General features: G+C 46.0%; 1 protein-coding gene across 1 annotated transcript in view; it reads left to right on the plus strand.

Annotated features, from left to right (window-relative positions):
• gabrb3 (gamma-aminobutyric acid type A receptor subunit beta3) overlaps positions 1-23,048 on the plus strand; it is a 64,284-nt gene extending 41,236 nt beyond the window's left edge. The window contains exons 5-9 of the mRNA XM_021608164.2: positions 2,075-2,157; positions 7,903-8,040; positions 10,942-11,094; positions 16,775-17,037; positions 19,480-23,048. Coding sequence (XP_021463839.2) covers positions 2,075-2,157; positions 7,903-8,040; positions 10,942-11,094; positions 16,775-17,037; positions 19,480-19,827 — 985 coding nt within the window. The 3' untranslated portion in view covers positions 19,828-23,048. The remainder of the gene's footprint in view (positions 1-2,074; positions 2,158-7,902; positions 8,041-10,941; positions 11,095-16,774; positions 17,038-19,479) is intronic.
• The last annotated feature ends 683 nt before the right edge of the window (positions 23,049-23,731 follow it).

The raw sequence follows: 23,731 nt of genomic DNA on the forward strand, positions 1-23,731 counted from the left end.
GCAGTGTGCTGGTTCATTTAAACAGGCCACATCGGACCAGACAGGCAGTGTGTTGGTTCATTGAGACCAGTCCACATCGGACCAGACAGGCAGTGTGCTGGCTCATTGAGACCAGTCCACATCGGACCAGACAGGCAGTGTGTTGGTTCATTGAGACCAGGCCACATCGGACCAGACAGGCAGTGTGCTGGCTCATTGAGACCAGTCCACATCGGACCAGACAGGCAGTGTGTTGGTTCATTGAGACCAGGCCACATCGGACCAGACAGGCAGTGTGCTGGCTCATTGAGACCAGGCCACATCGGACCAGACAGGCAGTGTGTTGGTTCATTGAGACCAGGCCACATCGGACCAGACAGGCAGTGTGCTGGTTCATTTAAACAGGCCACATCGGACCAGACAGGCAGTGTGTTGGTTCATTGAGACCAGGCCACATCGGACCAGACAGGCAGTGTGCTGGCTCATTGAGACCAGTCCACATCCGTCCAGACAGGCAGTGTGTTGGCTCATTGAGACCAGTCCACATCGGACCAGACAGGCAGTGTGTTGGTTCATTGAGACCAGGCCACATCGGACCAGACAGGCAGTGTGTTGGTTCATTTAAACAGTCCACATCTGACCAGACAGGCAGTGTGCTGGTTCATTTAAACAGGCCACATCGGACCAGACAGGCAGTGTGCTGGCTCATTGAGACCAGGCCACATCGGACCAGACAGGCAGTGTGCTGGCTCATTTAAACAGTCCACATCGGACCAGACAGGCAGTGTGTTGGCTCATTGAGACCAGGCCACATCGGACCAGACAGGCAGTGTGTTGGCTCATTGAGACCAGGCCACATCGGACCAGACAGGCAGTGTGCTGGCTCATTTAAACAGTCCACATCGGACCAGACAGGCAGTGTGCTGGCTCATTGAGACCAGTCCACATCGGACCAGACAGGCAGTGTGCTGGCTCATTGAGACCAGGCCACATCGGACCAGCCAGGCAGTGTGTTGGCTCATTGAGACCAGTCCACATCGGACCAGACAGGCAGTGTGTTGGCTCATTGAGACCAGTCCACATCGGACCAGACAGGCAGTGTGTTGGTTCATTTAAACAGTCCACGTCGGACCAGACAGGCAGTGTGTTGGCTCATTGAGACCAGGCCACATCTGACCAGACAGGCAGTGTGCTGGCTCATTTAAACAGTCCACATCGGACCAGACAGGCAGTGTGTTGGTTCATTGAGACCAGGCCAATGGCTCTCTATTAACGTATGTGTCGTCTTAGTGAGTCAGACCAGTGCCAGGGCACACCTCCAGAAGAGACTGCTGTAGTGGGTTCATGTTTCAACCAGAGGTTTCTTCAGGACCTGCGTGTTCAGGGCTTCATGTTGTTGGTTCAACACAGACAAATAGAACCCACACAGCTCTTTCTAGCTCTGGAGGTGGCAGCTGGAAAAGGGCTGACATTCTCATTGCTGTGTGTGTGTGTGGTGTGTGTGTGTGTGGTGTGTGTGTGGTGTGTGTGTGTGGTGTGTGTGTGGTGTGTGTGTGGTGTGTGTGTGGTGTGTGTGGGGGGGTAATAAGTGGGTGGGTGTGTGCATGTGTGCTAAGGTACGGAGAATCCGAGCATGTCAGTCCTGTTCAGGTGGCCGGTCCTGTTCAGGAGGCCAGTCCAGAATTTTTACTCTGTCTATCAGGGCTCCCGAGTGGCGCAGCAGTCTAAGGCACTGCATCTCATTGCTTGAGGCGTCACCACAACCGGCCGTGATTGGGAGTCCCATAGTTGTGGGAACCGACAATTGGCCCAACGTAGTCCGGGTTTGGCTGGTGTTGGCCGTCATTGTAAATAAGAATTTGTTCTTAACTGACTTTCCTGGTTAAATTAAATAAATAAATATCAGCATGTCTGTACCTTTCTGTAGGATGTGTTTGCCTATCTTTATTCAGTCCCAAATGGCACCCTATTCCCTAGTGTACTAGTTTTCACCAGAGGGGCTTTGGTCAGAAGTAGTGCACTATAAAGGGAAACGTTCATGGACTCGCATGCCTGTTTCTTAATCTGTGTCATAATGTTGGTCTGTTTGATGTAGGATAACAACGACGGCTGCCTGTATGATGGACCTGAGGAGATACCCACTGGACGAACAGAACTGTACTCTGGAGATAGAGAGCTGTGAGTAAACTAGATATCAAACCAAATCAAATTATTGGTCACATACACATATTTAGCAGATCTTATTGCGGGTGTAGGGAAATGCTGTTCCTAGCTCCAACAGTGCAGTAATATCTAACAATTCACAACAATACACACAAGATAAAAGTAATATAATTAAATTAAGAAATATATAAATATTAGGACAAGCAATGTCGGAGTCCGGTGTATAAAAAATAATAATGTGATGCGATGTATAGACACTATACTATATATTCTATCCACATACTGTCCATATCTGTAGGATCGAATAGTACATTTCCAGCCATAGTTGAATAGGATGAGCATTGACTATAATACAGTATATACATATGAAATGAGTAAAACAGTATGTAAACATTATTAAAGTGACCAGTGATTCCATGTCTATGTACATAAGGCAGCAGCCTCTAAGGTGCAGGGTTGAGTAACCGGGTGGTAGCCGTCTAGTGACGGTGACTAAGCTCAGGGCAGGGTACTGGACGGGGGTCAGCTAGTGACGGTGACTAAGCTCAGGGCAGGGTACTGGACGGGGGTCAGCTAGTGACGGTGACTAAGCTCAGGGCAGGGTACTGGACGGGGGTCAGCTAGTGACGGTGACTAAGCTCAGGGCAGGGTACTGGACGGGGGCCAGCTAGTGACGGTGACTAAGCTCAGGGCAGGGTACTGGACGGGGGTCAGCTAGTGACGGTGACTAAGCTCAGGGCAGGGTACTGGACGGGGGTCAGCTAGTGACGGTGACTAAGCTCAGGGCAGGGTACTGGACGGGGGCCAGCTAGTGACGGTGACTAAGCTCAGGGCAGGGTACTGGACGAGGGCCAGCTAGTGACGGTGACTAAGCTCAGGGCAGGGTACTGGACGGGGGCCAGCTAGTGACGGTGACTAAGCTCAGGGCAGGGTACTGGACGGGGGCCAGCTAGTGACGGTGACTAAGCTCAGGGCAGGGTACTGGACGGGGGCCAGCTAGTGACGGTGACTAAGCTCAGGGCAGGGTACTGGACGGGGGCCAGCTAGTGACGGTGACTAAGCTCAGGGCAGGGTACTGGACGGGGGTCAGCTAGTGACGGTGACTAAGCTCAGGGCAGGGTACTGGACGGGGGTCAGCTAGTGACGGTGACTAAGCTCAGGGCAGGGTACTGGACGGGGGCCAGCTAGTGACGGTGACTAAGCTCAGGGCAGGGTACTGGACGGGGGCCAGCTAGTGACGGTGACTAAGCTCAGGGCAGGGTACTGGACGGGGGTCAGCTAGTGACTGTGACTAAGCTCAGGGCAGGGTACTGGATGGGGGTCAGCTAGTGACGGTGACTAAGCTCAGGGCAGGGTACTGGACGGGGGCCAGCTAGTGACGGTGACTAAGCTCAGGGCAGGGTACTGGACGGGGGTCAGCTAGTGACGGTGACTAAGCTCAGGGCAGGGTACTGGACGGGGGTCAGCTAGTGACGGTGACTAAGCTCAGGGCAGGGTACTGGACGGGGGCCAGCTAGTGACGGTGACTAAGCTCAGGGCAGGGTACTGGACGGGGGTCAGCTAGTGACGGTGACTAAGCTCAGGGCAGGGTACTGGACGGGGGCCAGCTAGTGACGGTGACTAAGCTCAGGGCAGGGTACTGGACGGGGGTCAGCTAGTGACGGTATAATTGCGCCGGAGGGGATGGCTGTCGTTTTACTGGCTCCTAACCAACTGTGCTGTTTTTCCACATTGTTTGTAACTTATTTTGTACATAATGATGCTGCTATCGTCTCTTATGACCGAAAAGAGCTTCTGGACATCAGAACAGCGACTACTCACCTCGAACTGAATGAAGAGTTTTTTTTTCTTTAATGAGTCTAACTCGAAGGATATACTGCTTTGTCAAGACAAGGCCCAAATCCCCATCATCAGCGTGAGGAAAAGACGGAGGAAAAGCGGGAGGAGGGCGGGTTGCAAGGCTTTCGCCGACGAATAGGTAAACCACCACTACCCTCCGTACTATTGGCCAACGTGCAGCCAATCATTGGAAAACAAACTGGACGATCTACGATTAAGACTATTCTACCAACGGGATATAAAAAACTGTCATCTTATGTTTCACCGAGACCTGGCTGAACGACGACACGGATAATATAGAGCTGGCTGACTTCTCCATGAATCGGCAGGACAGAGCAGCTACATCTGTTAAGACGAGGGGCGGGGGTGTGTATTTGTCAATAACTGCTGGTGCACGTCGTCTAATATTAAAGAAGTCTCGAGGTAGAATACCTCATGATAAGCTGTAGACCACATTATCTACCAAGAGTTCTCATCTATATTATTCGTAGCCATCTATTTACCACCACAAACCGACGCTGGCACTAAGACCACATTCAACCAACTCTATAAGGCCATAAGCCAGCAATAAAATGCTCATCCAGATGTGGCACTCCTAGTGGCCGGGGACATTAATGCAGGGAAACTTAAATCCATTTGATCTAATTTCTATCAGTATGTTACATGTGCAACCAGAGGGGAAAAAACTCTAGACCACCTTTACTCCATACACAGAGACACATACAAAGCTCTCCCTCGACCTCCATTTGGCAAATCTAACCATAATTCTATCCTCCGGATCCCTGCTTACAAGCAAAAACTAAAGCAGGAAGTACCAGTGACTCAGTCAATACGGAACTGGTCAGATGACGCGGATGATAAACTACAGGACTGTTTTCCTGCACAGACTGGAATATGTTCCCGGATCCATCCAATTGCATGCCAGTCACCGGCTTCATAAATAAGTGCATCAACGACGTTGTCTCCACAGTGACTGTACGTACATTTCCCAACCAGAAGCCATGGATTACACGCAACATCCGCACTAAGCTAAAGGCTAGAGCGGCAGGTAGCCTAGTGGTTAGAGCATTGGGCCAGTAACTGAAAGTTTGCTGACTCGAATCCCCAAGCTATTAAGAAATCCCGCTATGCCCTCAGACAAATCATCAAACAGGCAAAACGCCAATACAGGACTATTATGGGCTACAAAGGGAAACCGAGTCGCGAGCTGCCCAGTGATGCGAGCCTACCAGACTAGCTAAGTGCCTTTTATGCTCACTTCGAGGCAAGCAACACTGAAGCATGTATGAGAGCACCAGCTGTTCCGGATGACTGTGTGATCACACTCCCTGTAGCTGATGTGAGCAAGACCTTTAAATAGGTCAACATTCACAAAGCTGCGGGACCAGACAGATTACCAGGACATGTACTCAAAGCATGCATGGACCAACTGGCAAGTGTCTTCACTGACATTTTCAACCTCTCCCTGACTGAGTCTATAGTACTTACATGTTTCAAACAGACCATCTCGGTGCCCAAGAAAGCGAAGGTAACCTGCCTAAATGATTACCGCCCCGTAGCACTCACGTCGGTAGCCATGAAGTGCGTTGAAAGGCTGGTCATGGCTCACATCAACACCATCATGCCGGAAACCCTAGACCTACTCCAATTTGCATACTGCCCCAACAGATCCACAGATAACAAAATCTCAATCGCACTCCACACTGCCCTTTCCCACCTGGACAAAAGGAACACCTATGTGAGAATGCTGTTCATTGACTACAGCTCTGCGTTATGGTTCCCACAAAGCACCATAGTGCCCACAAAGCTCATCACGAAGCTAAGGACCCTGGGACTGAACACCTCCCTCTGCAACTGGATCCTGGACTTCCTGACTGGCTGCCCCCAGGTGGTAAGGGTAGGCAGCAACACATCTGCCACGCTGATCCTCAACACTGGGGCCCTTCAAGGGTGCGTGCTCAGTCCCCTCACCGCCTGGTATGGCAACTGCTCTGCATCTGACCGTAAGGCTCTACAGAGTGCCATCACTGGGTCCAAGCTTCCTGCCATCCAGGACCTCTATACCAGGCGGTGTCAGAGGAAGGCCCTATAAATTGTCAGACTCCAGTCACCCAAGTCATAGACTGTTCTCTCTGCTACCGCACGGCAAGCGGTACCAGAGCACCAAGTCTAGTACCAAAAGGCTCCTTAACAGCTTCGACCCCCAAGTCATAAGACTGATGAACAATTAATAAAATGGCCACCCAGACTATTTACACATTGACCCCCCCCCCCCCCCCCCCCCCCCCTCTTTGTTTTTACACCATCATGCCGGAATCCCTAGACCCATTCCAATTTGGGGGCGGGGTCCAATTTGCATTCTTGAATGTTCCAAATAGAAATTCCCTTTTAATAGAGTCAATGTTATTTCTTATTCAACAAGTCAGAGAGGCATTTTTGTTCTACATAGCCTACTTTTTACCTATTTTTCTGTTACTACTCGCTGTTTATTATCTATTCATAGTCACTTCACGAATTACCTTGACTAACCTGTATCCCCGTTAACTCAGTACCGGTACCACCTGTAAATAGCCTTGTTATTGTTATGTACATTTCCTGTGTTACTCATTTTTGTATAATTTTTTTATCGCTTTAGTTTATTTAGTAAATATTTTATTATGAACTGCGCTGTTGGCCTGTAGGTAAGCATTTCATGGTCTACACCTGTTGTATGGCTATTTAACAGTCTGAAATGTAAGGTGTTTTTCAGTCTCTCAGTCCCATCTTTGATGCACTTGTACTGACCTCGCCTTCTGGATGATAGCGGGGTGAACAGGCCTTTTCTCGGGTGGCTGAGGTCCTTGATGATCTTTTTGCCCTTCCTGTGACATCCAGTGCTGTAGGTGTCCTGAAGGGCAGGTAGTGTGCAGTTGCCATACCAGGCGGTGCAGTTGCCATACCAGGCGGTGATAGAGTCCTCTGAAGAGGAGATCAAGAGAGAGATCGATAGAGTGGACTCTGTACTTTATCCATGATGTCTCCTAACTCATCAGTACATGTCTCCCCATAAAACTGCTGAAGGTCACTTATGAACAGCCGTAAACAGCGTATCTGTTGGTCTGCCTACCAATGAGACTGGAAACACTGTCAGGCTATCTCCAAAATGGCACCCTGTTCCCTATGTAGTGCACTACTTTAGACCAGAGCCCTGTTCCCTATATAGTGCACTACTTTAGACCAGAGGCCTGTTCCCTATATAGTGCACTACTTTAGACCAGAGCCCTGTTCCCTATATAGTGCACTACTTTAGACCAGAGCCCTATTCCCTATATAGTGCACTACTTTAGACCAGAGCTCTATTCCCTATATAGTGCACTACTTTAGACCAGAGCCCTATTCCCTATGTAGTACACTACTTTAGACCAGAACCCTATTCCCTATATAGTACACTACTTTAGACCAGAACCCTATTCCCTATATAGTACACTACTTTTGATCTGGAATAGGGTGCTATTGGGGACACAAACGCGTTGTCAGCTAGACATCAGGCTAATAGTAGATTTACGTCAGCCTCATGTAACTAACTATCTATTACCCACGAGCCTCTGCTCTTTCTGTGATTCACAGGACTTCATCATACTCTGTCATCACGAGCCACAAATATCACTTAGCCTGAATGCTAATGAAATAGATGAGTCATCTTAATGTGTCAACTAAATTAATGACAAGGCTAGTGTAAGTTAGTGCTTTAGTTTGTTGGCTTGGGTTACATAACCTATATTTTACTTTCATTCGCACATATTTAGTAGTTCACTGCATTCAATAATCTACAATACGTTATTTCTCGTCAGACTCGCATAGTTAACTAGATTCAACTATGATTTCTATTATGTTGAGTAATGAACTAAGTATGGCGCATGCCTGTGTGTTTCTGTGTGACAGATGGCTACACCACAGATGACATCGAGTTCTACTGGAAAGGGGGGGAGAATGCTGTGACAGGAGTGACTCGCATCGAGCTGCCTCAGTTCTCCATCGTGGACTACAAACTGGTTTCCAGGAATGTGGTCTTTTCCACAGGTACAGTAACGGCCATGGAGAGCCATGATTAGGGTTGCTTTTACAGAAAACGTAGGTTTGACGGTTCCCGGAATCAGGAGGGAATCTAGAATCCTCCAACTAGGATTTCTGGGAAACCTGGGAGTTTTGTGGAAGTTATGTAATATTGCAAAACGTATCATGATCATATTATACAGTCCCCGTGTTTGGTATCATGATCATATTATACAGTCCCCGTGTTTGGTATCATGATCATATTATACAGTCCCCGTGTTTGGTATCATTATCAAAAAAATTGGCGCACTCTTTTGTGATTTGTTTTTTGTTTGTTAGACAAAACCAGACCAACAGCCTCTGATGAAGTTTCTGTTTTGTTAGAGAAACCAGACCAACTGCCTCTGAAGTTTCTGTTTTGTTAGAGAAACCAGACCAACAGCCTCTGATGAAGTTTCTGTTTTGTTAGAGAAACCAGACCAACAGCCTCTGATGAAGTTTCTGTTTTGTTAGAGAAACCAGACCAACTGCCTCTGAAGTTTCTGTTTTGTTAGAGAAACCAGACCAACTGCCTCTGAAGTTTCTGTTTTGTTAGAGAAACCAGACCAACAGCCTCTGATGAAGTTTCTGTTTTGTTAGAGAAACCAGACCAACAGCCTCTGATGAAGTTTCTGTTTTGTTAGAGAAACCAGACCAACAGCCTCTGATGAAGTTTCTGTTTTGTTAGAGAAACCAGACCAACAGCCTCTGATGAAGTTTCTGTTTTGTTAGAGAAACCAGACCAACTGCCTCTGAAGTTTCTGTTTTGTTAGAGAAACCAGACCAACAGCCTCTGATGAAGTTTCTGTTTTGTTAGAGAAACCAGACCAACAGCCTCTGATGAAGTTTCTGTTTTGTTAGAGAAACCAGACCAACAGCCTCTGATGAAGTTTCCGTTGTTTGTTAGAGAAACCAGACCAACTGCCTCTGAAGTTGCCATTGCCTCGAACTTTATTGTAACTTTTTTTTTTACTACGCAACAATCTCTCTCCCAGCTCCCTCCAAAATGTTATGTTCCTGTGTATTGTATTGTGATGTCGTTTTCAGGTACTCAAACACTCCATTGAAGAGTGATCCAGAATAATAGTTATTGTCTGGGGTCCTGTAGTGTAGTGGTCCTGTGCTGTGATCCAGAATAATAGTTATTGTCTGGGGTCCTGTAGTGTAGTGGTCCTGTGATCCAGTATTAGAGAGTTATTGTCTGGGGTCCTGTAGTGTAGTGGTCCTGTGATCCAGAATAATAGTTATTGTCTGGGGTACTGTAGTGTAGTGGTCCTGTGCTGTGATCCAGTATAATAGTTATTGTCTGGGGTCCTGTAGTGTAGTGGTCCTGTGATCCAGAATAATAGTTATTGTCTGGGGTCCTGTAGTGGTCCTGTGATCCAGAATAATAGTTATTGTCTGGGGTACTGTAGTGTAGTGGTCCTGTGCTGTGATCCAGTATAATAGTTATTGTCTGGGGTCCTGTAGTGTAGTGGTCCTGTGCTGTGATCCAGTATAATAGTTATTGTCTGGGGTCCTGTAGTGTAGTGGTCCTGTGCTGTGATCCAGAATAATAGTTATTGTCTGGGGTCCTGTAGTGTAGTGGTCCTGTGATCCAGAATAATAGTTATTGTCTGGGGTCCTGTAGTGTAGTGGTCCTGTGATCCAGAATAATAGTTATTGTCTGGGGTCCTGTAGTGTAGTGGTCCTGTGATCCAGAATAATAGTTATTGTCTGGGGTCCTGTAGTGTAGTGGTCCTGTGATCCAGAATAATAGTTATTGTCTGGGGTCCTGTAGTGTAGTGGTCCTGTGATCCAGTATAATAGTTATTGTCTGGGGTCCTGTAGTGGTCCTGTGATCCAGAATAATAGTTATTGTCTGGGGTACTGTAGTGTAGTGGTCCTGTGCTGTGATCCAGTATAATAGTTATTGTCTGGGGTCCTGTAGTGTAGTGGTCCTGTGCTGTGATCCAGTATAATAGTTATTGTCTGGGGTCCTGTAGTGTAGTGGTCCTGTGCTGTGATCCAGAATAATAGTTATTGTCTGGGGTCCTGTAGTGTAGTGGTCCTGTGATCCAGAATAATAGTTATTGTCTGGGGTCCTGTAGTGTAGTGGTCCTGTGATCCAGAATAATAGTTATTGTCTGGGGTCCTGTAGTGTAGTGGTCCTGTGATCCAGAATAATAGTTATTGTCTGGGGCCCTGTAGTGTAGTGGTCCTGTGATCCAGTATTAGAGAGTTATTGAAGCTATAGACTACTGTCTACTCTATTACTGAAGCGATAGCCTACTGTCTACTCTATTACTGAAGCTATAGACTACTGTCTATTCTGAGTATTTGATGAATGTATTTGCAATTTTGATGGTATAATATAGTTTTGATGAACTTATTTATGTTTTGAGAAGGCAACTACATTTTAGAAATGCATTGACTGTTTAGCAAAAGGCCAGAGTTCTTTGTCTAGTGTACTGTTTTGAAAATCGATTGTTCCAGAAAATGATTGTACGCGATTGAGAAACTGTAATGTCATCGAAGCATAAACATTTATTATTATTATTATACTGAGAAATGTAAATTTCCATTTCCATTGTGGTCTCAATGCTAAGTTGCGAACAAATCATTTGGACTTAGGTCCAGGGTTGCTTGTTACCATGGTGACACAAACTGCCGTTGCTATGGGAACGTGAAACAAGCCACAAAATAAGATAAGCCTATCACTGTGTTTGTGCCGCTCGAGCTAAGCAGCAGTTCTGTCACCTTTTTCCATCTTCTCCCTCTTTTTTACTACGTTGTGTTTCTATAGACAGGTGCCTACCCAAGACTGTCTCTAGGTAGTACAGTCTAGTCTAGTCCAGTCCATTCTGTATGTCTGTCTTGAAATAAGACGCAATATTGTTTTCCCTACAGGTGCCTACCCACGTCTGTCTCTGAGCTTCAAGCTAAAGAGGAACATCGGCTACTTCATCCTGCAGACGTACATGCCCTCCATCCTGATCACCATCCTGTCCTGGGTCTCCTTCTGGATCAACTACGACGCCTCCGCTGCCAGAGTGGCTTTAGGTACTGCCTTTAAAACTGACCTCTGATCTGGAGAGAGAGAGCGAGACGGGGATAGTGTGACTGTCCCCTCTGAGCCAGTGCATTGGGACACAGAATGCCAGGGGGGTGCTATGGGGTTATTTAAGATACTCTTTGAAGAGGTAGGGTTTCAGATGTTTTCGGGAACAAGGGCAGGGACTCTGCTGTCCTAGCTTCAGGGGGAACCTGGTTCCACCAGAACGGAGTGCTCGGGTTGGGGTGTAGGGTTTGATCATAGCCTGAAGGTAGGGAAGGGCAGTTTTTCTTGCTGCTCCGTAGGTAAACACCATGGTGTTGTAGTGGATGTGAGTTTCGACTGGAAGCCAGTGGAGTGTGCGGAGGAGTGCGGTAACATGGGAGAATTGAGGAAGGTTGAAAACCAAGTGGATTGCAGCGTTTGGGATAAATTGCAGGGGTTTAATGGCACAAGCTGGGAGCCCAGACAGCACTGAGTAGAGCAGGAACCTGCAGGAGTGAATCACTGTTTTGATGTTTGCAGAGAATGACAGTGTGTTATCCAGGGTCATGCCAGGTTCTTTGCACTCTGGGAGGACAACACTGTGGAGTTGTCAACTGTGATGGCAAGGTCTTTGAACGGGCAGGCATTCCCCGGGAGTAAGAGCAGCTCTGTCTTGTCGATATTGACCTTGACGTGGTGGACCGACATCCAAGTTGAAATATGCGTGCCGCCACCTGGGAGTCAGAGGGGAGGAAGGATAAAAGTAGTTGAGTGTCATCTGTATAGCAAATGTAGGAGAGACCATGTGAGGACATGACAGAGCTGAGTGACTTGGTCGATAGAGAGGAGAGGAGAGGTCCATCCTCATAGCAGTGATAGGAGAGACCATGTGATGATATGACCAGTGACTTGGTATATAGAGTGTTACGTGGAGTGGAACAGGGAAACCAAAGAGCAGACTCAGACGAGGAGACTGGGATCAAGTCACCAAGGTATTTATTAAAACGAAGCAGGAAGATGGAGAGCAGTCCAGGGGAAGCTCGGGCGGGTTGCAGGAAACCAGGTGCGGAGAATGAGGCTGGAGCGAGAGGGGTTGAGACAGGGTAACCAGGTGAGGAGAATGAGGCTGGAGCGAGAGGGGTTGAGACAGGGTAAGCAGGTCTGGGGGGGAATCCAAGGGAGTAGTAGAGTGGGGATTCCAGGACAGAGTAGCAGGATGACGAGACGTGGGACTGGAGACGGGGACCAGAGTCAGAGCGGGCAGAACTGTAGCGGAGAGGAAAACCGTATCAGGCAAGGAAAACAGGCATAACAGGATCTAAATAGTAATAAACGGCTAGAAACATAGACTGGCTGAGCAGAGATTACGATCTGGCAGTGTGGAAGTGGCAGGACTTGTAGAGGTCTTGGTTATGGAACAGGTTGCAGCTGGTGGGGATCTGCTCTGACTCCAGCACACCTGTCTCCAACCACACAATCACACAAGGGAGAGAGAGAGCACTGGGGGAGTGGCGGCAGGTAAAGGAGACACAGGATGAGCAGTAGAGGGCGTGGCAGGAGCAGATGTAACGTAGAGCAAAGAGGATAGGCCTAGAACCGAGTCCTGGGGGACACCAGTAGTGAGACTACGTGGTGCAGTCATAGATCCTCTCCATGTCACCTGGTAGGAGTGGCCTGCCAAGTAGGATGCAATCCAATAGTGTGTAGAGCCTGAGACGCCTAGCCCTGAGAGGGTGGAGGGGAGGATCTCATAGAGCCTGAGACACCCAGCCCTGAGAGGGTGGAGGGGAGGATCTCATAGAGCCTGAGAGGGTGGAAAGGGGGAGCTGATGGTTCACGGGGTGAAAGGCAGCGGCTGGATCTAGGAGGATGAGAACAGAGGAGAGAGAGTCAGCTTTGGCAGAGAGTCTCCATGACACAGAGAAGAACAGTCTCAGTTGAGTGACCCATCTTGAGGAGGAGGTCAGAGACCTGGCCTTCTGGTGCCAGGACAACAACCTCTCCCTCAACGTGATCAAGACTAAGGAGAAGATTGTGGACTACAGGAAAAGGAGGACCGAGCACTCCCCCATTCTCATCGACAGGGCTGTAGTGGAGCAGGTTGAGAGCTTCAAGTTCCTTGGTGTCCACATCACCAACAAAATATAATGGTCCAAGCACACCAAGACAGTTGTGAAGAGGGCACGACAAAACCTATTCCCCCTCGGGAGACTGAAAAGATTTGGCAAGGGTCCTCAGATACACAAACGGTTCTACAGTTGCGCCATTGAGAGCATCCTGACCAGTTGCATCACCGCCTGGTATGGCAATTGCTCTGCATCTGACCGTAAGGATCTACAGAGTGCCATCACTGGGGCCAAGCTTCCTGCCATCCAGGACCTCTACACCAGGCGGTGTCAGAGGAAGGCCCTAAAAATTGTCAAAGACTACAGCCACCCCAGTCATAACCTGTTCTCTCTGCTACCGCACGGCAAGCGGTACTGGAGCGCCAAGTCTAGGTCCAAGAGGCTTCTAAACAGCTATGACCCCCAAGCAATAAGACTCCTGACCATCTAATCAGACTATTTGCATCCCCCCCCCCCCCCCCTTTTGCGCTGCTGCTACTCTCTTTTATTATCTATGCATAGTCACTTTAATAACTCTACCCACATGTACATATTACCTCAATTACCTCAACTAACCAGTGCCCCCACACATTGACTCTGTACCGGTACCCTCCTGTATATAGCCTTCACATTGACTCTGTACCGTAACACCCTGTATATAGCCTCCACATTGACTCTGTACCGGTGCCCCCTGTATATAGCCTCCACATTGACTCTGTACCGGTACCCCCTGTATATAGCCTCCACATTGACTCTGTACCGGTACCCTCCTGTATATAGCCTTCACATTGACTCTGTACCGTAACACCCTGTATATAGCCTCCACATTGACTCTGTACTGGTACCCCCTGTAAATAGCCTCCACGTTGACTCTGTACCGTAATACCCTGTATATAGCCTCCACATTGACTCTGTACCGTAATACCCTGTATATAGCCTCCACATTGACTCTGTACCGGTACCCCCTGTATATAGCCTCGACATTGACTCTGTACCGTAATACCCTGTACATAGCCTCCACATTGACTCTGTACCGTAATACCCTGTACATAGCCTCCACATTGATTCTGTACCGTAATACCCTGTATAAAGCCTCCACATTGACTCTGTACCGGTACCCCCTGTATATAGCCTCCACATTGATTCTGTACCGTAATACCCTGTATATAGCCTCGCTATTGTTATTTTACAGCTGTTCTTTAACTTCTTGTTACTTTTATTTATGTTTCTTATTGATATTTTTTAAACTGCATTGTTGGTTAAGAGCTTGTAAGTAAGCATTTCACTGTAAGGTCTACGACACCTGTTGTTTTGTGACTAATACAATTTGATTTGATTTGAAAAAGCACTTCAGGCAAACAGATTGTAATTTTGGTGCACACAGAATGGAGTCGTGAGTGCATTAAAGTGCCTCTTCTGTTTTCTTCACAATACAACAAACGGATTCATTCTGTCCAGGACAATCCAGGGTTTAACACATCATCTTATGACTGTGGATCAAACATTACAGCATCCTCAACATCTCATCTGTCAACACATCCTCCCCTCTCTATTTACAGCATCCTCAACGTCTCATCTGTCAACACATCCTCCACCCTCTATTTACAGCATCCTCAACATCTAATCTGTCAACACATCCTCCCCTCTCTATTTACAGCATCCTCAACGTTTCATCTGTCAACACATCCTCCCCTCTCTATTTACAGCATCCCCAACGTCTCATCTGTCAACACATCCTCTCCTCTCTTTTACAGCATCCTCAACGTCTCATCTGTCAACACATCCTCTCCTCTTTTACAGTATTCTCAACGTCTCATCTGTCAACACATCCTCCCCTCTCTATTTACAGCATCCCCAACGTCTCATGTGTCAGAACACATCCTCCCCTCTCTATTAACAGCATCCCCAACGTCTCATCTGTCAACACATCCTCCCCTCTCTATTTACAGCATCCTCAACGTCTCATCTGTCAACACATCCTCCCCTCTCTATTTACAGCATCCTCAACGTCTCATCTGTCAACACATCCTCTCCTCTCTATTTACAGCATCCCCAACATCTAATCTGTCAACACATCCTCTCCTCTCTTTTACAGCATCCTCAACGTCTCATCTGTCAACACATCCTCTCCTCTCTATTTACAGCATCCCCAACATCTAATCTGTCAACACATCCTCTCCTCTCTTTTACAGCATCCTCAACGTCTCATCTGTCAACACATCCTCTCCTCTCTATTTACAGCATCCCCAACATCTAATCTGTCAACACATCCTCTCCTCTCTTTTACAGCATCCTCAACGTCTCATCTGTCAACACATCCTCCCCTCTCTATTTACAGCATCCTCAACGTTTCATCTGTCAACACATCCTCCCCTCTCTATTTACAGCATCCTCAACGTCTGTATTTGCTGCTACAGTATATATCAGGATGTGCAGTATGTGACTGTTACAGTATATATCAGGATGTACAGTATGTGACTGTTACAGTATATATCAGGATGTGCAGTATGTGACTGTTACAGTATAAGTCAAATGAAATGTTATTTGTCACATACACATGGTTAGCAGATGTTAATGCGAGTGTAGTGAAATGCTTGTGCTTCTAGTTCTGACAATGCAGTAATAACCAACGAGTAATCTATCTAACAATTCCAAAACTACTACCTTATACACACAAGTGTAAAGGGATAAAGAATATGTACATAAAGATATATGAATGAGTGATGGTACAGAGTGGCATAGGCAAGATGCAGTAGATGGTATCGAGTACAGTATATACATATGAGATGAGATAAATAATGTAGGGTATGTAAACATTATATTAAGTAGCATTGTTTAAAGTGGCTAGTGATATATTTTACATCAATTCCCATCAATTCCCATTATTAAAGTGGCTGGAGTTGAGTCAGTGTGTTGGCAGCAGCCACTCAATGTTAGTGGTGGCTGTTTATATATCAGGATGTGCAGTATGTGACTGTTACAGTATATCAGGATGTGCAGTATGTGACTGTTACAGTATATATCAGGATGTGCAGTATGTGACTGCTACAGTATATATGAGACTGGGAGGTGGGAGGCATTCTAGGCTACTGCATTTAAATGATATTGATTTTCTTTTGATTAACAATAAGCTTCAAACGATTAGAAATAGCTTTTCATTGATGCTATTACTCTCAAAGTTACTGTTAGTTCAGTTTGTGTTATGTCCTCTGTTTACTTCGTGTGAATAGTTCATTCTAATTCTAAAGCTGAAGTTTGATTACCTTATTAGATTACTATAATGACTGGTCAACCAAATAACACACTTTACTTCACTACCTGGAATGTAAAAGGGCTCAATCACCCTGTTAAGAGAAACAAAATCTTTGCTCACCTTATTTGATCGGCTCTACTTAGAACCCACTTGTGTAAATAGGATTAGTATAAATAGGATCTGGGTATTGGCCATCTATACTGACCAAGTTTATTAGATTTAGTTTTGTCAATAAACCCCAATATCCCAGAGGTAGAGCAAATCAGATATTTTCTTATAGGTGGGCGAACTCCGCTCTTGTGCCGTGATGCCTATTGTTTCAAACCAAGGAACTTTCCGCTCCAGGTATCACCACGGTGTTGACCTTGACCACCATCAACACCCATCTGAGAGAGACGCTCCCTAAGATCCCCTATGTCAAGGCCATAGACATGTACCTGATGGGCTGCTTCGTGTTCGTCTTCCTGGCTCTGCTGGAGTACGCCTTCGTCAACTACGTCTTCTTCGGACGGGGCCATCGGATGCAGAAGAAGTTGGCAGAGAAGGTCAACAATGACAGGGCGGCCAAGTTCGACGGCAACAGGGTAACGTTTACCCCCTCAGAAATGGTCAGTAGGTTTATTTTTTATTATTCTGTAATTGGACATCTTGGATTGTTAACTGTGGGTCCCTGTTTTATCTACAGTACATTTTAAGTCACATAACAACGGACAGAGATTGAGACTAATTGTACTCAACGATATGTTGATTGTTCAAATTTGATTGGTCACATGCGACGAATACAACAGGTGTAGACTTTACCGTGAAATGCTTACTTACGAACCCATTCCCAACAATGCAGAGTTTAAAAAATATATATATATATTTTCTCAATCAAAACTAAATCAAAACATTGTTTTCTGGGGGATTCTTCCCATTGACCTCCACAGACCTGTAAGTACTAGTACACTATACACAGTATTAGGAGGGCCCTAGGTGAAAGGATGATATTGCCACTAAGATAAACTGACATATAGCATCATAGAGATGAAAGTCCTTGATAAGTCCAGACGTGGATCTTCACAGTAACAGTGTTAGAGTCAGTTCAGTATTAAGTTCCTATATTCAGTTATTCTTCTCTAGGAGAGTGCTGTCAAATGGATGGACATCAATCAGATTCACATGCAGTGGTAGATTCAGTTACAGCATCTAGGTATGAATTCCAAATGGAACCATATTCCGTATATAGTGCACTAGCTGACAAGGTAAAAATCTGTTGTTTTGACCCTGAGCAAAGAAGTTAACCCACTGTTCGCCACTGTTCCCGGGCGCTGAAGACGACGATGTCCATTAAGGCAGCCCCCCCTGGCACCTCTCTGATTCAGAGGGGTTGGGTTAAATGCGGAAGACACATTTCAGTTGAATGCATTCAGTTGTACAACTGACCAGGTATTCCCCTTTCCCTGTCCCTTACTTTTGACCACAGCCCAATGAGCCCTGGTCAAGAGTAGTGCACTATATAGAGACTACTGTGCCATTTGGGATTCATTCCTAGTATTCTCCAACACTTTCAACATACCTAGCATTAGTATTTTGGCTGCCCTGGTCCAGTATTCATTATTAGATGTCTGAAACGGAGGTCCAGTATTCATTATTGGATATCTGGCTTAACTCGGCTTGAAAATCTATGGCAAGTCTTAAATGGCTGTCTAGCAATAATCAACAACCAACTAGACACTATGGAACACAAAGCTTTTACTATCTCATCCTGGAACTTAAAAGGTCGGAGGTCATCTGACTTTGTCCTAAAGAGCAGGAACCTGGACTTCACCAAATAAATTAGAAGTACAGACATTGTCATCCTTCAAGAAACCTGGTATAGAGGAGACGGACCCAGTGGGTTACAGAGAGCTGGTAGTCCCATCCACCAACCTACCAGGTGTGAAACAGGGAAGAGATGCAGGGGGTATGATAACTTGGTATAAAGCAGACCTAACCCACTCTATTAAATTCATCAAAACAGGAACATTTTACATCTGGTTAGAAATAAATACATAAATAATCTCAACTGAGAAAAATTTCCTCTTGTGTGCTACCTATATCCCCCCCACTAGAATCCCCATACTTTAACGAAGACAGCTTCTCCATCCTGGAGGGGTAAATCAATCATTTCCAGACCCGGGGACATGTACTAGTCTGTGGTGACCTACATGCCAGAACCGGACAAGAACCTGACACCCTCAGCACACAGGGGGACAAACACCTACCTGGAGGTGACAGCCTTCCCTCCCCTGTATGCCCCCCTAGACACAACTACGACAACATAACCAACAAAAACAGGTCACAGCTGCTGCATGTCTGTCGCGTGCTGGTTCTGTACATAGTGGATGGTAGGCTTCGAGGGGACCACGTTGTTTACGTTCCCCTCTTTGTCACAATCAGCAAATAGTGTCTCTGGAACTTATTTGTGTACTTATTCCTTGCAGTGTTCTTTTTTTTATATCCAAGGGGAAGTGGGATGATCTCTACACGGGGGAGTCATGGAGCCTCAGAGGCCCCTGCATTTGGGTGGGGGAGGCTGTGACGCTCTGCTGCCATTGTTGAGATCAAGGGGCTTTCATATCTCTCACTTCACATCTGTGCAAATTGTCGTTGCAGCCGCAATGCCCGTCCTGTCCTAGCAAGCTTGGTAGCTTAGTGGCCTTACCTTAGCATGAGGTCTGTATATTACAAAATATTTACAGATGATTTTACTTTTTGGATTCAGAAGTAGGTTGACTGAACTCACTCGGTTTTGTGTTGGATGTTATCTCCAGGTTTCTGCTTTTGCAGGTTTTGGTTTGTTAGAAGAAAAAAAATCTGGATAGTCCTTCCAGGTAATCTGGTTCAAAATAAGGTTTTAGGTTTGAAATGTAGATTTGGAGTGAAGGTTTTGATGTATAGGTTTGTATCCTATATGTAAAAAAATCCAAGTTTTCAAAGTTCAGCCAAATAATTTATTTTTTTGCAGAAAAGTTCAGAAGGCCATGAGCTCATGACCTCTCTTCTCTTGCTGTCCTTTCCTCTGATAGGTTGACTCTCAGGGCAACATCCTCCTGACAACCCTGGAGATCCACAACGAAGTTGGCGCCGGCAATGAGATCACAACCAGCATCACCGAGACAACTACACGGAACTCCACCTCCATGATATTCAACCAATCAGGCCTCCAGTACCGAAAACCGAGTGCTCTGAGTGGCCGGGAGAGGAACGCCCATGCTCACGTGAAGAAGACACGGCTACGCAGGCGGTCCTCTCAATTCATAATCAAAATCCCCAACCTGACGGACGTTAACTCCATCGATAGATGGTCACGGGTTGTCTTCCCCTTCACCTTTACCCTCTTCAACTTCATCTACTGGCTTTACTACGTGAACTAGTGGTCTTCAAGCCTCTCCTCAGGGACCCCCAGCCGTTCATCTACTGGCTTTACTACGTGAACTAGTGGTTCTCAAGCCTCTCCTCAGGGACCCCCAGCCGTTAAATTTTAGATCCACTGAACTAAGTAACAGAAGGGATTTTCACTCCTTAAACTTCTCTTGTTTCTCTAAAGAGTAAAGAAACCCATCTGTATTCGGAGGACATATGACTACGCAGTCCATACTGAGTGCAGAGAAACACTACTACAACACTGAGTTGTGGGGTCTCTTGAACTGTACGTTCAGACGAGCAGAGACAGACGCTTTGTGGAAATACTATCCTTCTGAACACTCCTCTGTACAAACAAGAGGGGGACACAGTAAATGGTATGGGGTTTTCAGAAGCGTTATTTACTTTGATTTATGCCAATTATTGTGACTCTACCCCCTTATTTTAGTGTGAGAAATTCATTGAGCTAAATTAATTCAGTATGCTATTTATCATAGTAGCCCATTATAAACTGAATGAGAAATGAATTCAGTGTGCTATTTATCATAGCCCGTTATAAACTGAATGAGAAATTAATTCAGTGTGCTATTTATCATAGTAGCCCATTATAAACTGAATGAGAAATTAATTCAGTGTGCTATTTATCATAGTAGACATTATAAACTGAATGAGAAATTAATTCAGTGTGCTATTTATCATAGTAGCCCATTATAAACTGAATGAGAAATTAATTCAGTGTGCTATTTATCATAGTAGCCCGTTATAAACTGAATGTGAAATTAATTCAGTGTGCTATTTATCATAATAGCCCGTTATAAACTGAATGAGAAATTAATTCAGTGTGCTATTTATCATAATAGCCCGTTATAAACTGAATGAGAAATTCATTCAGTATGCTATTTATCATAGTAGGCCATTATAAACTGAATGAGAAATTAAATGCACAGCCTTTGAGTCAGGATATGTCTGGTTTATCTGTTGGGATATTACCATTCCAGTCATGTCTATGTTCTATGGACTGTCAGCACAGGATCATATGTAATGTATAGGGTTGCATATGAGCTGAATATTATAGTCATGAATAGTCATTAACAGTCATGAATAACCATGAATAGTCATTAACAGTCATGAATAACCATGAATAGTCATGTACTGAATCACTTTTGGATACTAATTCCATTGGCTTGGGTCTGACTATTCTGCAAACGATTTACTTAAAAAATATATATATAAGTGCTAAAGTAACCTCTATGTTATCTTGATCTATATTTCACTGTACATTGGAGGCAACGTAATGTCAACTCTGCTCTCACCAACCCACACCTCAGTATCACTGTAGTTCATAGGTCACGCCTAACATCCACACTGCCAAGATAAGCATGTCATGGAACCTGAATCATCCATTTTTATTCATTAAACCAGACTTACTTTTATTCATTTTACAATAATCAATGTAAGTCATTTACCTTCCCTGAGTGAAATTATGTTTTCTGATCACAAGAAAACGTGTGTTCCGATCTGCTGTCATGCAATGCTCAATCAAGGCTTTGATGTGGGCCTTACATGTGTTGGCAATACAGTAGGCTCTGACCTTCGTCTGACCTAAACTGTACCCATATCTTTATGAATAGCCTAATGAATTTTGAATTATGTTATTTTTTACAATGTACATACATACCGTAGCCATAGAAAACACAACTCAGGTTCTGAATGGAGAGGTTCCTTATCACAATACACATGATCTATTGTCTGATTGTGTTATTACACAGTATTCCTATACATTTCCCTATGATTGGTTTATAATGTAGCCATACTATATACTACACATGACTACTGCTTTATAATTTCTCAGTGAAGTATCCTGTCCTTTAAGATCTCAGAGAACTGACACTAGGGGTTCTGCTCATACACACTACAACAACATCCCCCTGGTCCAAGACAGACATCGCACATTAGAGGCTCTGTATAGGGAATAGGGTGCTGTTTGAGATGCAGACTTTACACTAGACCACCCTACAGAGAGTCTAGGCCCCCCTACAGAGAGTCTAGACCCCCCTACAGAGAGTCTAGGCCCCCCTACAGAGAGTCTAGGCCCCCCTACAGAGAGTCTAGGCCCCCCTACAGAGAGTCTAGGCCCCCCTACAGAGAGTCTAGGCCCCCCTACAGAGAGTCTAGGCCCCCCTACAGAGAGTCTAGGCCCCCCTACAGAGAGTCTAGGCCCCCCTACAGAGAGTCTAGGCCACCCTACAGAGAGTCTAGACCCCCCTACAGAGTCTCTACCACCCTACAGAGAGTCTAGACCCCCCTACAGAGTCTCTACCACCCTACAGAGAGTCTAGGCCACCCTACAGAGAGTCTAGGCCACCCTACAGAGAGTCTAGGCCACCCTACAGAGAGTCTAGACCCCCTACAGAGAGTCTAGACCCCACTACAGAGAGTCTAGGCCACCCTACAGAGAGTCTAGGCCAACCTACAGAGAGTCTAGGCCACCCTACAGAGAGTCTAGGCCACCCTACAGAGAGTCTAGGCCACCCTACAGAGAGTCTAGGCCACCCTACAGAGAGTCTAGGCCACCCTACAGAGAGTCTAGACCCCCCTACAGAGAGTCTAGACCCCCCTACAGAGAGTCTAGACTCCCCTACAGAGAGTCTAGACCCCCCTACAGAGAGTCTAGACTCCCCTACAGAGAGTCTAGACCCCCCTACAGAGAGTCTAGACCCCCCTACAGAGAGTCTAGACCCCCCTACAGAGAGTCTAGACCCCCCTTCCATAGAGTCTAGACCCCCCCTATGGAGAGTCTAGACCCCCCTTCCATAGAGTCTAGACCCCCCTTCCATAGAGTCTAGACCCCCCTAAAGACTCTAGACCCCGAAACAGAGAGTCTAGACCACCCTACAGTCCATACCCCCCTACAGAGAGTCTAGACCCCCCTACAGAGAGTCTAGACCCCCTACAGACAGTCTCATTTTGAGTGTGATTCCATATTTAGGCTAGTTGAGCTGGGAGCATTGAGCATGATTGCAGAGAGTAAGCATGCCATAGAACCCTAATCATCTGTTTTTATCCATAACAGAGACTTACCTTCATTCATTTCACATAATCTTAATCATTAACTTCCCTGAGTGAGTAGGACATGAAAACACTTTTAAATTAAACTTAGTGTTTAAAAAAACATTATGAAACATGCATACAAATGGTTATTTTGTCAATAGTACAACAATTTGAATAAAGAAAGGTGAATGAATCCCTCATGAGTCATGTGTTTCTACTCTGTACCTGACTATTTGTGTGCATCCACACCACATATTACAGTATGCTGTTACTGACCCACATACAGTAGGACGGGCTGTTACTGACCCACATACAGTAGGAAGGGCTGTTACTGACACATACAGTAGGCAGGGCTTTTACTGACACATACAGTAGGAGGGGCTGTTACTGACACACATACAGTAGGAGAAGCTGTTACTGACCCACATACAGTAGGAAGGGCTGTTACTGACCCACATACAGTAGGAGGGGCTGTTACTGACCCACATACAGTAGGAAGGGCTGTTACTGACCCACATACAGTAGGAGGGGCTGTTACTGACCCACATACAGTAGGAAGGGCTGTTACTGACCCACATACAGTAGGAGGGGCTGTTACTGACCCACATACAGTAGAAAGGGCTGTATGTGGGTCAGTAGGAAGGGCTGTTACTGACCCACATACAGTAGGAAGGTCTGTTACTGACCCACATACAGTAGGAGGGGCTGTTACTGACCCACATACAGTAGGAGGGGCTGTTACTGACCCACATACAGTAGGAAGGGCTGTATGTGGGTCAGTAGGAAGGGCTGTTACTGACCCACATACAGTAGGAAGGTCTGTTACTGACCCACATACAGTAGGAGGGGCTGTTACTGACCCAC

This window comes from Oncorhynchus mykiss, chromosome 1 (assembly GCF_013265735.2).
Source record: "Oncorhynchus mykiss isolate Arlee chromosome 1, USDA_OmykA_1.1, whole genome shotgun sequence".
NCBI lineage: Eukaryota > Metazoa > Chordata > Actinopteri > Salmoniformes > Salmonidae > Oncorhynchus > Oncorhynchus mykiss.